This window comes from Mobula hypostoma, chromosome 8 (assembly GCF_963921235.1).
Source record: "Mobula hypostoma chromosome 8, sMobHyp1.1, whole genome shotgun sequence".
NCBI classification, from domain to species: domain Eukaryota; kingdom Metazoa; phylum Chordata; class Chondrichthyes; order Myliobatiformes; family Myliobatidae; genus Mobula; species Mobula hypostoma.
Genome location: NC_086104.1, coordinates 98,402,168 through 98,416,344, shown reverse-complemented (window position 1 = coordinate 98,416,344; position 14,177 = coordinate 98,402,168). Strand labels below are relative to the sequence as shown.

At 43.1% G+C, this 14,177-nt stretch overlaps 1 protein-coding gene across 3 annotated transcripts in view; it reads left to right on the top strand.

Moving 5' to 3' along the window:
* Nucleotides 1-14,177, top strand: part of map3k4 (mitogen-activated protein kinase kinase kinase 4) — a 213,894-nt gene that overhangs the window by 173,350 nt on the left and 26,367 nt on the right. For all 3 annotated transcript variants that reach the window (XR_010018981.1, XR_010018982.1, XM_063056417.1), the window contains exons 18-21: nt 4,323-4,423; nt 7,858-7,938; nt 12,111-12,302; nt 13,804-13,874. Coding sequence is in view for 1 of the 3 variants with exons in the window: in XM_063056417.1 (XP_062912487.1) it covers nt 4,323-4,423; nt 7,858-7,938; nt 12,111-12,302; nt 13,804-13,874 (445 nt within the window). In the remaining 2 variants the exon portion in view is untranslated. The remainder of the gene's footprint in view (nt 1-4,322; nt 4,424-7,857; nt 7,939-12,110; nt 12,303-13,803; nt 13,875-14,177) is intronic.

Genomic DNA, 14,177 nt, shown 5'->3' with positions numbered 1-14,177 from the left:
TCCTTGTGATTGCATCAATATGTTGGGCCTAGAATAGATCCTGAGATGTTGTAACTCAGGAAATTGAAACTGCACCACTCCTGACCCCTTAATGAGGCTGGTGAGTATTCTCCTGACTTTCCCTTCCTGAAGTCAACCATCACTTCATTGGTCTTGCTGACACTCCACCAGCTGATCTATTTCACTCCTGTATACCTTCTCTTCGCTACTTGAGATTCTGGCTGCAACAGTGGTGTCATTGGCAAACTTACAGATGGCGTTAGAGTTGAACCCATCCACACAGTTACTATTGTAGAGTGAGTAGAACAGTGGGCTAAGCACATATCTTTGAGCTGTGCCGGTGTTGAATGTCAATGAGAAGTTATTTCCAATTCGCACTGACCGTGGTCTCCGGATTAGGATATCCAAAATCCATTTGCACAGGGAGATACAGAAGCCCCCGTTTTGAGGCTTGTTGAGTATTTCTCATGGGGTGATGGTGCTGAATGCCAAGTTGTAATTGATAAACTGCAGCCTGATGTGAGTATTGCTGTTGTGTCCAAGGCTGAGTGGAGAGCCAGTGAGATTGCATCTGCCGTAGACCTGTTATAGTGGTAGGCAAATGTACCTGATCCAGGTCCTTCCTCAGGAATGAGTTAATTCTCCCAATGAGCAACTTTGCAGAGAATTTCGTTACAGTAGATTTGAGTAGTACTGCATGATAGTTAATGAGACAGCTCTCCCTGCTCTTCCTGGGCACTGGTATGATTGATGCCCTTTTGAAGCAGGTCGGAACCTCTGACTGCAGTATGAAAGATTGAAGACTGCCTGGAATACTCCAGCCAGTTGGTCAGCCCAGATTTCAGTACCTTACTGGGCACACCACTGGGGCCTGATGTCTTGTGAGGGCTCACCCCTTTGAAGGATGTTCTGACGTTGGTGAGAAAGAGATCACAGGGTCACGGGTATAGTTTTATTCAACCTCTCAAAGCATGAGTGAAAGGCATTTAGTATGCTGTAAGGTTTTGCCTCATGGGAAGTAATGGCCATCAAACTTTGTACAGCTGTCGTGCATCTGATTATGTCTCTAACTTCGCACCAAGTTACCTTTTTGTTCTCACAATGGCCTTCCATAAGTCATTCCTGGACCTCTTGTAAGGTTCTGAATTGCCAGTCTTGAAAGCCAAAGATCTTGTCCTCATCAGACTGCAAATCTGGTTCATCCATGGCTTCTGATTTGGGTGTGTTTGGTATGTTCTCAATGGCACAGAATCATCCACACTGGTCCTGATAAAGTTGGTGTCAACTGTGGCGTATTTATTCATTGAAGATGAATCCTTGAAAATGGTCCAGTCCAGCAGTTTAAAGCAGTTCTAGAAACAGTCTTCTACCTCCCTTGAACATTCCTTCACACCACTGATGCTGCAGTCCTCAGTTTTTGACTGGATCAGACTTGGCAAACAGTGGGCATGGGTTGGCATGCTGAGCATTCTTGATTTAGCTGTTACAGTGATCAACTGTGTTGACTCCTCTGGTTTCACAGGTGATGTGTTGTTGGTAGTTTGTCAGAGACTTTTTCAAAGTGGCCTGGTTGAGATCATCCACAATGTTTAGTAAAGCATCTGGGTGTGCTGTCTCGTGATTGCTGATCATGGTGCTCAGCACCTCCAGTGCCAGTCTGACGTTGGCCAGGCATGGAATGTACACTGCCACCAGGATGATGGCGGAGAATGTTCTTGGAAGATAGAATGAATGACACTTGACCACCAAATATTCCGGGTCAGGGAAACAGCACTGAGACAAAACCGCCATGTCTGTGCACCACGATGAATTAACCATAAACCAAATGCTGCTGACTCTACCTTTATGCTGCTATCTGGTCCATGCGGTGGAAGGTGAATCCCTCAGGCAGTTGCGCTGTGTCCGGTATGCTGGGGTGAGCCATGTCTCCAGGAAGCAGAGTACATAGCAGTATTTGATGCCTCTCAGGTATTGCAACCTTGCTTTGAGGTCTTCAGTTTTATTTTCAGAGACTGTACATTAGGCAGTACATTGGTAGAGTGGGAGCCTTAGAGTCCTGAGTTTCAGTTTTACCAGCAGCTCTGGCTGGCTGCCACATTTCCTGAGACAATGGAGATGTTCTCTGAACTCCCAGCTGCTGTACTTGCTCCCTGGGTGCTCTGCAGTCTAAAATCTGACAATTTTGAAGATTGTTCAGGCCATTTACAAAAACTGTTGCTTTCTGTACTGTCTGCTGTGGCAGATTTCAGTTGTAGTTTTGAATAGGAATATTTGATGAGTTTCTTGGGAGCTACACATAGAAAGTCACCAATGTATGGTGAAATTCCAGTATTGGCTGTTTTGTGCCAATCATTGATGGCATTGCTTATTGGGTCATCTATTTTTTTAAAATCATTTTATGAGTAGACTGAAAATGAAAGTATTAGTAAAGCTCGTCTTTTTTAATAGGCTGAAATTAATTGCAAGTTAGTGTGATGTTCCATTAGTGCATTGTGTTATTGGGTTACAGACACTCAACTTGCAGGCACCCCTACCTAAGAACAACAGCCATAATATTATTAAATTTGAAAGTCCAATCTGTCCACTCCTACAACTGGCAGATCTAGCTTCCTCCCCCTCTCCACCTTTAGTAATTGTTCTTTCACATCAGTCTTGTGTGTTTTTGATGCTGCTCGTTACAATACTGTTGAAGTAGTTTTGTGTATTTTCAATGGGTAAAATCAATTTATAGACGTCAGTAAAAAAGAAACCCATTAGTTACTGAGAATGGGAAATCACGCACTAGTCCTCATCAAGGGGTCAGCAGTGGAAGGGATGAGCAACTTCAAGTTCCTGGGTGTCAACATCTTGGAGGATCTGTACTGGGTCCAGCATACCAATGCATTCATGAAGAAGGCATGCCGGGGATGTATTTCATTAGGACTTTAAAGAGATTTGGTATGTCACCAAAGACTAGCAACATTCTACAGACGTGCCATGGAGAGCATTCTGACTGCCTGCTGTGCAGGCTTCAGTGCACAGGGTTGAAAACTACCCCTGCAGAGAGTTGTAGACTCGACCAGCTCCATCATAGGCACAGCCTGCCCATCGAGGAAATCTTCACAAGGTGGTGCCTCAGGAAGGCTGTATTATCATTCAATGTACTCACCATTCTACCATCAGGGAGGAGGTACGGGAGCCTGAAAACGCACAGTCAACATTTTACAACAGCTTCTTCCCCTCTGCCATTAGATTTCTGAATGATCCATGAACCCATCATCACTTATATCACTATTTTGCATAATTGATTTATTTTTAATATATTTCTTATTGTAACTTACAGTAATTTTTTAAAATGTATTTCACTGTACTGCTGTCACAAAATAACAAATTTCATGACAACTGCCGGTGATAATAAACCTGATTCTGGGCCTGGGGCAGTTTGGTGATTGTTCTTAATTGTGTGGTCAGAATGCAGATAATATCTGAGGCTACATTTTAGAAAAAGTTACCAGTGTTGCAAAATGATTGATTGAGTCAAGAATGCAGCACCAATAAGTCAGTGATCTTCATCAGATATTGTGCCAGCTGTTCAGAGTATGAAAAATTTGTGCTGCTGTGCTCTGGAGTGGCTTGCAAGCACTCAGTAAGTTGAGTGTCTTCTAAAGATGTCCCTGTGCTTGGTTTGCAACTCAGCCAATAGGTAATACCTTTTAGTGAGCTGTTCTATTATTGTTGGCCACAGACGTCTAAAATAATGCCCACCTAATGATAACCTCCTTTAAATGCACAAGGTACTGGAATTAGAGAGGGTCCAGAGGAGGTTCACGAGAATAATTCCAGGATGAAAGGTTAATTTATTAAAGGGTTAATGTTTGATGGCTCTGGGCCTGTACTTGCTGGAGTTTAGCAGAATGAGTGGGGATCTCATTGTAACCTATGAGATATTGAAAGACCTAGATCGAATGGATATTTCCATTAGTGTTAAGTATTGAGCCAGAGGGCGATGAATCTGTGGAATTCATTACCACAGATGACTGTGGAGACTAGGTGTTTGGGTATATTTAAAGCAGAGGTTGATCGGTTCTTGATTAGTCGGGGTGTCAAAGATTACGGGGAAAGGCAGGAAAATAGGTTTTGCGAGGGGTAATAAATCAGCCATGATGGAATGGCAGAGCAGACTAGATGGGTTGAATGGCCTAATTTGCTCCTTTTTCTTATGGTCTTAATGTGTATGAATAAGTCAAACAATGTTACCACTGAAGGTTTCAAATGTATTATTGGGGAGATGCTATGAAATACGTTGGAAGGTTACTTACAAGATTTTGTTTCTTCAAAAATAGGTGCTCGAGTGTCCCTGAAAATGACCGTTTAGCGTCCATAGCAGCTGAGCTTCAGTTCAAGTCACTGAGCCGACATTCCAGTCCCACAGAAGATCGTGAAGGTGTGGCTGTTGCAGTGATCACTTACATCATGGTCATAATAAACCTCACCTTAGTCTTGTAGAACCTCTCTCAGGCTTCTCCAAAACTGAACAAAATGCGCTGCACCCTGCTCTCTTCAGCTAAGCTATGAGACTGTATTTTTTTTTAATTTTAAAACCTTGAATTTACCAATTGTCAAACTACCTAGCATCTCTTCCTAACCCTCAATTTAGCTAGAAAACAAAAAGCATGAATGCTTGGTCTAAGTTAAAAGAGGAAATGTGGAGATACTCGGAATGTCAGACAAAGTGCTCAGCCTGAAACATTACAAACAAGAGAAAATCTGCAGATGCTGGAAATCCAAGCAGCATTCATGGAAAAGAGTACAGTTGATGTTTCAGGCCGGGACCCTTCATCAGGATTGGAGAAAAGATAGATAAGGGGTCAGAGTGAGAAGGTGGGGGGGAGAGGGAGGAAGAAATACAAGGTGATGGGTGAAACCAGACGGTGGGATGGGCTGAAGTAAAGAGCTGGGAGGTTGATTGGTGAAAGAGATACAGGGCTGGAGAAGGGAGAATTTGATAGGAGAGGACAGAAGGCCATGGAAGAAAGAAAAGGGGGAGGAGCACCAGAGGGAGGTGATGGGCAGGTAAGGTGAGAGATGGGAATGGGGGATGTTGAAGGAGAACCGGGGGGGGGGGCGGGGGGGGTTACCAGAAGTTTTGAGAAATCAATGTTCATGCCATCAGGTAGGAGGCTACTCAGACGAATATAAAGTGTTGCTTCTCTGACCTGAGTGTGACCTCATTGCAGCAGTAGAGAAAGCCATGGACTGACATGTTGAAATAAGCAATGGGAAGTGGAATTAAAACAGGCCACTGGGAGATCCCACTTTTTCTGGCAGACGGTGTGTAGGTGCTCGACAAAGCGGTCTCCCGGTCTATATAGGGTCAGGCAGATATACAGTATGTCATACCAGGAGCCACCCCTCCAGGGATAGTGTTTCTCTTGTCCTCAATTACCACCCCACCAGCCTCCGCGTTCAGCAAATTCTCTGTAACTTCTGCCATCTCTAATGGGATCCCACCATTAAGCACGTCTTTCCCTCTCCCACCACCCCCCCCCCCCCCGATTTTCTGCTTTCCACAGGGATCAGGGATCAGGGATAACTCCATAGGCAATTGCCTTGTCCACTCATCCTTCCCCACTGGTCTTCCTCCTGGCCTTTATCCTTGCAAGCGGAACAGGTGCTACACCTGCCCCTACATTACCTCCCTCGCTACCATTCAGGGACTCCGTCCTTCCAGGTGAGGTGACTGGAGTCATTTATTGTATCCAGTGCTCTTGGTGTCGCCTCCTGTATATCGGTGAGACCTGATGTAGATTGGGAGACTGCTTCACCGAGCATCTATGCTCCGTACGCCAGACAAAGCAGGATCTCCCAGTGGCCACCCATTTTAATTCCACTTCCTGTTCCTATTCTGACATGTCACTCCATGGCTGCCTCTACTGTCACGATGAGGCCACACTCAGGTTGGAGGAGCAACACCTTGTATTCTATCTAGTTAGCCTCCAACCTGATGGCATGACATCAATTCCTCAAACTTCCAGTAATGCAGCTTCTCCCTCAACCCCTCCCCACTTCTCCTTCACTGTTTCCTATTCCCATTTCCCCTCTCTCACCTTATCTCCTTGCCCGCCCTCTGATATTCCTAACCCCTTTTCTTCCATGATCCTCTGTCCTCTCCTATTAGATTCCCCCTTCTCTAGCTCTTTACTTCACTCCTGCCCCCCTCCCAGTTTCACCAATCGCCTTGTGTTTCTTCCTCCCCTCTCTCTACCTTCTTATTCTGACTCCTCATCTTTTTTCTCCAGTCCTGATGAAGGATCTTGGTCCAAAATGTCAACTGTGCTGTTTTCCACAGTTGCTGCCTGGCCTGCTGAGTTCCTCCAGCATTGTATGTGTGTGACCTTAAACATTTGGCTTGTTTCTCCCTTCACAGTCGCTGCTTTATCCACTGAATGTTTCCAGCACTTTGTTTTTGCCTCCAGATGGTGGATCTCTCCTCACAGATACCATTTTCCTACTCTATCTCACCTGCAAATCAGCCATTAGCCTCCTCTTGCTTATGGTCCACACTTGGCCTCTATTTTTCAAATTGCTACCCACCCATAACCTTGCATTGCTGTCCAATCCATGACTGTACCATTCTGTCTGAAGGTGTGGCCATCTTTCCAGCAACTTCATGTTTAAACCTCACCAAGGGATTCTGTTTTGCTGCGGGACACACACAGTCCAATGTGTCTGTGATAAATACGCCAGTCTTCATCCTTGCAGCCTGTGGCAATATTACTTGCATCAGTTCCTTCCATTATTGAGCTGCACTGCCCACCCTGGTTCGAAATGCATTCCCCTCTCTCCAGTTTCTTCCAACTGGAGAATTGCCTGCTGTGACTACCTTTCCCACATTATCATGATTGGGCATTTCCTCCCATTTTTCCTCTGCCAGCGACATCTTTGCAGTCTCATCCAAAAATAATGCTGCTGCTGATGACATTCCCAAGAATGTCTCTCATTCTCTCAACTTTCTAGTGTCCCAAACTAAGGGCAACCTCCACGAGAGGAGGGTTGGGTGGAGTTTCATCATTCCCAAGGGAATGGTCTATATTGTGATTTTCCCTCATTGTAAGACGGGGACAGAATTAGACAATTCAACCTATTTTGTCTGGTCCACCACTTCATAGCAGCTGAATTATTTTCCCTTCAACTGGATTCTCCTGCCATCTCCCTGTAACTTTGACACTATTACTAATCAAGACCCTATCAACCTCCTCTTTAAATAAACTGCATGGCTTGGACTTCTGTGCTGTTAGTGGCAAGGAATTCCAAACATTAATCACCTTCAGGTGAAAGAAATTCTTTCTTATCTCTGTTCTAAAGGGATATCCTTGTACTCTGAGGCAGTGCCCTCTGGTCCTAGACTCCCCCACTATAGGAAGTATCCTCTCCATGTCCACTCTATCTATATTCGATAGGTTACAGTGAGATCCCCCCCGCCTCATTCTTCTAAATTCCGGTGATTACAGGTCCAGAGCTGTATTGTGTACATCTGCACATGTGTCAAGAAATGTGAGCTGAATTTATAATAACAGATTGACTCACACACACACTCTGTGTAAGAGTTCATTTTCATTCTGTATCACAGATTATTTGGCAATGATTCATGAATTTGTTGACCAGTGAGGGGGGAGGGGTGTGTTACCTGTATGGTGCAAAAGTGCCATATCACACAAGTTGTTTTTGTATGTCTCCAAGCATGGTGTCACCTCTTAAAAGCTGAGCTACTTCACCATGCTGTAATAGAACATAATTCTGGTTGAAATTGCCAATGCTTCATTTTCATTCACTTTGTATTTATAGAACTGACTGTTTTAAAATCATTCTTTTCCACAGAGCCAACATACCCTAAAGGAGATCCAGGTGTGAGTGTGCGAAGAAGCTGGGAGCTTCGATCTCTTTTAAGTCAGTCAAAAGGTATTAGTGCAATTCTGTTATCATTATTCTTCATGAAGTTTTCAGACATTTTTATTGTACACCATTTAAAAACTTCATAGTTTTGTTTCTGTACTTTCATGAAAGATTAGATTCAACTTTATTGTCATTGTGCCGAGTACAGATACAAAGCCAATGAAATGCAGTTAGCATCTGACCAGAAATGCAAAGAACAGTGTTATTTACAAAATAACTGCGAATAAAAAGTACGTGCTACAGCACACAAATATAAAAGTACTGAGACAGTATAATATGCTTAGCACTATGATGTGAGGTTCAGCAGAGTCACAGCCTCAGGGAAGAAGCTCTTCCTGTGCCTGCTGGTGTGGGAGCGGAGGCTCCTGTAGCGCCTACTGGATGGGAGGAGAGTAAGAAGTCCATGGTTAGGGTGAGATGCATCCTTGATAATGCTTTTCACCCTGCCCAGGCAGTGTTTATGGTAGATGTTCTCAATGGTGGGCAATTGGGTGCCGATAATCCATTGGGAGCATAAACGGAATGATAGTGGCAATGCGATGGACCAAATGGCCTAATACTGCTCCTATGTCTTGTGGTCTTGTATGTTCTTAACAAATATCCTTTTAAAATGTCATAAAGCTTATTTTATCATGTCTGTCTGTTTCCCTGAGATCCATAATTTACACTCAGTGACCTCTGTATTAGTGGTCACTAAGTGTATGTTTGTAGTTTTCTTCTGTTGCTGCCCGTCCACTTCAAGGTTCGACATGCTGTGTGTTCAGCGATGCTGTTCTGCTCTCCCCTGTTGTAATGCCTGGTTCCCTTTCTGTCAGCTGAACCAGTTCAGACATTTTCTTCTAGACTCTCATTAACGAGGCGTTTTCACCTACAGAACTGCCACTCACTGGATTTATTTTTCACACCGTTCTTCATAAACTCCAGAGACTGTTGTGCGTGAATATCCCAGGAGATCAGTAGATTCTGAGATTCCCAAATCAACCTGTCTGGCACCAACAATCATTCCACACTCAAAGTCAATTCAACCACATTATTCCCCACATTCTGATGCTTGGTCTGAATAACAAGACTCTTGAGTCTTGCCCCCATCTGCATGCTTTTATGCACTGAGTTGCTAGCAGATGATAGGCTGATGAAATGTTTGCTTTAATGAGTAGGCGTACCTAATAAAATGGCCACTTTCAGTTCATCTCATTGCAGAAAGCTGAGTGACTGTTACAGAGTGCTGTCCTTTCACATTTAGTGCATAAATCTGGGCCCTGTGTTCTGGGACTCCTTGATACAGTAATTAATCATAAAACACAGGATGAAACACCCCACTCAGTGGGAGAGGTAGTTGTGAGTTTGTTTTATTTTGCTCTGTGACTGCTTGTTGATTTAAGTCAAAATATTGGTACAGAGGGAAATACCTTTCTCTGCAGCAATAAGTGATCTCTCTTCAAGTTTAGTTCCCTGTTGTGCTTTACACGTTTCAGTTCTGCCACTGATACACATCGACTCATGTTGCCCATAGTTTGGTGAGGCCCCATACATTGGAACCTCCTTTCTGTCCATCCTTTGTCACCAATGTGGGTTACTTGAATAATAATAATTATATGCTATTTAATTGTCTCAGTGCATAAAAGAGTCCTGATTAAATTTCAAAGTGTGGGCATTTTATGAGTTGCTATAACAAAATATTAGGTTGATGAGGTGCACTGCTGGTAGAATTTACACTCATAGTTTGCATAAATGGAATTGTAAGCATGCTTGTAAGCTTCACAGAAAAATATTACATCTCACTGAACCAGACATCCCACCCTGCAAAAACTCACTTCAGGGAGTTAACATCATCAATTTGCAGGAGATTTCTGGGAGAGGTGGGATGTCTGCAATAAAGTAGCTCCTTAGCAGCTAGCCAGCTAGTTTAAATAACGTTAGCTATGCTAATGAAGGAATGACACCTGTTAAACTCGCCTCAACATGTCTTTGACATTTTAACCCACCATGGGCAATAGAAAAGTCACTGTTGCAAACAGTGCAGAGAGCAACACTGTCATTATTTTTTACCCCTATTAGGCAGGGGTACACTTTAGTGTAGTCTGGGGTGACGTACGTTTTTTTTTGGAACACTCTGCCACTCTGATTTTTTTTGGAACTCTCTCGCTCTTGCTCTCTCTCTATCGTGCGCGTGCTGTCTCGCTCGTGGTCGCTCTCACTCGCGCTTGCTTTCTCTCTCTCGCACTCTCGTGGTCGCTCTCACTCGTGCTCTCGCACTTGCTTTCTTGCTCTTGCGCTCGCTCTCTCGTGCTTGTTTTCTCGCTCTCACTCTCTCGCGCTTGCTTGCTCTTGCGCTTGCTCTCTCAATCTCTGGCTCTCACGCTCGCTCACTCGCTCTCTTGCGCTTGTTTTCTCGCTCTCACTCGTGCTTGCTTTCTTGCTCTTGCGCTCTCGCTCTCTTACATTTGCTTTCTTGCTCTTGTGCTTGCTCTCACTCTCGCGCTTGTTTTCTTGCTCTCACTCTCTTGTGCTTGCTTTCTTGCTCTCGCGCTCGCTCTCTCGCTCTCGCTTGCTCTCTCACTCGTGCATGCTTTCTTGCTCTCGCTCACTCTCGCGCATGCTTTCTTGCTCTTGCTCACTCTCGCGCACTCTCTTGTGGTCGCTCTCACTCGCGCTCACTGTCTTGCGCTTGCTTTCTTGCTCTTGCACTCGTGCTCTCTTGCGCATTCTCTCACGCTCACTCTCAAAAAAATCAATTTCTGGGACATTGTATATAATTTGCAGGCATCAGGGAGCCAGTATTAATTTGCGGGAGACTCCTGGAACATGCGGGAGACTCTCGGAACATGCGGGAGACACCCGGAACATCCGGGAGAGGTGGGATGTCTGCTGAACTGAAATGCTCTGTCGTGGAAGGGTGATGCAGCACCTGAGGGATACTTAGTGATATAGTTGTGAACTGTATTGAGTGAAAGACATTCGGTGGCTGGAGAATGCAGTTGTTTCTGTGAGCTACTCCTTGCTGCATCGATTTGTTATATTTGGATCAGGTTAGATCCTCAGAGATTTTGATACCCAGGAACTTGAAATTGTTCGCTCTCTGCACTTCTGATCCCTTTGAGGATTGGTACGTGTTCCCTCATCTTACCCTTCCTGAAGTCCACAATCCCGAAGTCCAAGTTTAAGAGGAGTGCTGGAAACAAAACTTAATAAGGTCTTGTTTGAACAGCCCTTTTAGACTCACCAGAGCCTAACAGAGTGCAGGGATAGGGCACCAGTGGTCAATATGCTGAATCACCAAGGTTCAGGTGTGATTGGATAACAGATTATCAGTGGTGTGTTGCAGTATTTTCAATGAGCCTTGATTCCTCTAGTTTTGCAGTGTTCACTTCCTCTTCTCCTTTCCATCGAGTATACCCAAAAGCAGTTCCAAGCTGAGAGGAAACATGCTTCCTATAAAATTCCTTTATTGAACCTTCAAAACGGAAACAGTAGATTAGAAATTTCACTTCAGAGATCGTGCTTAATCTATTTCTGTCTAATCCGCTCATTGGCCGTGGATTAGGTACTGTGCCTCTTGTACCTAATAAAGTGGCCATTGAGTGTATGTTTGTGGTCTTAAGATGCTTTAGCCCATCCACTTCAATGTTCGACGTGTCATGCGTTCAGAGATGCTCTTCTGCACACCATTTGTAATGTGTGGTTACTGAGTTATTGTCAGCTTGAACTAGTTTGGCCATCCTCTTCTTCTGACATCTCATTAACAGGGCGTTTTCTCCCACAGAGCAGCTGCTCAATTTTTTTTTTGTTTATCACGTCATTCTTTATAAACTCTAGAGACTGCTGTGTGCAAAAATTGCAGTAGATCAGCTGTTTCTCAGCTACTCAAACCATCCTGTCTGGCACCAGCAATCATTCCATGGTCAAAATCACCTGGATCACATTTCTCCCCCATTCTGGTGTTTGCTTTGAACAGTAACTGGACATCTTGACCACGTTTGCATGATTTTATGCATTGAATTGTTGCTACATGATTGGCTGATTAGATATTTGCTTTAGTAAGTGAGTGTTACTATTAAAGTGACAACTGAGTGTACATTACACATTTCGGAGACTGGGAAGATCTTGCTCGTAACTGCATGTCATTTGTTCTACATTCTCACTGAAGGTTTGTTTGTTTGTTTGTTTGAATTCCCTAGACATTACTGCCAAGCAGAGTCGAATTGACATTGTACGCAAGTCAATTAAGTCCTTTGAAGAGCAGCAGGACTGCCAAATGAAGCAAAAAAATATCATCGGTCAGATCTGTGACATTCCTAAATCTTATGACAATGTCATGCAAGTTGGTTTAAGAAAAGTGACATTTAAATGGCAAAGAGGAAATAAAATAGGTAATACTGGAGCTAAAGACATAAAATATATGCTTACATCTGCATAGCTTTCACATGCAGAACTTGTATTACAGAGATTGTTTATCTTGGGGCTTTTGATGCATGCTGTGGTTATAATGCAAACTCTAAGATGCTTCTAGGTCTTTGTGGTTTTGCTCTAAACAAGAACTCAGAGTTTTTGAAACGCAGACAGTCCAAGATGTTTCATAGCAGAAGGGAGTTGTACATTGCTTGGGCTTTAGATTTTACTGTGCACTCCCATTTTAAACAAGAGCCAGTGAATGGTCTCCTGTGTAAATGCAGCCTAAGGGTATTGTAGCAACACCAACTGACAAGCAGTAACTTCTCACACACATTCATGGCTCAAATGTAGTAATTACATGTTTAATGTAAACCTTATTGCATCTGCAATTGTAATAAAATATAAACTCCTTACTGTGGCTCAAAAGCCCCTGGAATGCATATAAGGAAATTAGACGACTTGTTCTGACAGATTAAAGATCGATCTTTGGGAAGATCAAGAGCTAAGTCTGGAATCCATCATCAGAATTTGTCAAATTGTTGATATTTTCACTCAGTATGCACTTCCAGCATTTTATTTCTGTTTAACAAGGCCATCCAGTTGTTTTTGTTTTTCTCTGTTGAATTCCTGGAACTCGGTTAATACCTTCAGCACAGTAGTTGTCAAATACAAGATTTACACTGTTCCCTGATGTTCTTTGTATTTTAACAATGAGAAAATCCAAGTTCCATGGTGCTGCTTAATAAAGGTTTATTACTGCATGTTTAATGCACTTGCCAGGTGGACATGGGACTCCAGATGTGTGTCTGGATCTCCAAACCTGCCGGAATTTAGGCAGGACAACCAGGGTGAAGATGGTCTTTAATCTGTATTATCCCTCTGAATTTAGCATGCATCAAACTGCTGTCTTATCCAAGAAACACAAGAGTCTTGATTGTAATTGCAGTATAATTTGAGTATTATATGAAACATTTCTTGGTTTTGCTGGCATAAATCCAAGGTTTCTTTATGCTTATATAACAAGAAAATGATTGCTTTCTGGTCATGACTTGAAGCATCTGTGTTGGAACACACTGAACCAATGTTAACCTGATTCGTTGTTCTCTCTCTGACTCCTTTGCTCTGGAAGACTATTTTGGCCAATAGTTCACATTTATTAAAGCATATTTTCAACATTTTGGCAGGTAATTTTGAGTTTCCATAAATTATGACTAGCTTGAGTTAGTGTCAAATCAGTGCAAATGGATGGTTGACAGTTGGAGCACACTGTATGATGAATGTTTTAATTTAATGTTCATGGAAACAAAATATATTATTCTGGTTTAGGTTTGAATAAAACTGGTGACTTCATTTATGCCAACAGAGTCAGAGAATATCAAGTATTATTTTTCCCTGCTTGGTGGAATGAGTCTCTTGTATTGAAGGATCTCTCTACTCAGTTCCTTCCAGAAGCTCATCCAATGTTCTTTGTTTCTGTAGGTGAAGGACAGTATGGGAAAGTGTACACATGTATAAATGTAGATACTGGAGAATTAATGGCAATGAAGGAAGTAAGTGCCTTTCGTATTTGTGAAAGTCATTTCATAATACTTGGCTGTAAATATAGTACAATACGCACAGAGCTGCCTTGTATCCTGGAGTAGGGTGGGATGCAACACATAGGCCATCAGCACACGCCAAATGCTACAAACCTGCCTACCTGTACAGTTTCAACAAGTTGTTACAAATAACAGCATTCAGACTCAGGTAATCTTCTAGTATTTCATCCAACTTGGCCCTTGAAGAAATGGGTTCTCTCATCCACCGATGAGTCATTGCTGTAACTGCATTAAAATTAATATTTTCTAAAATAA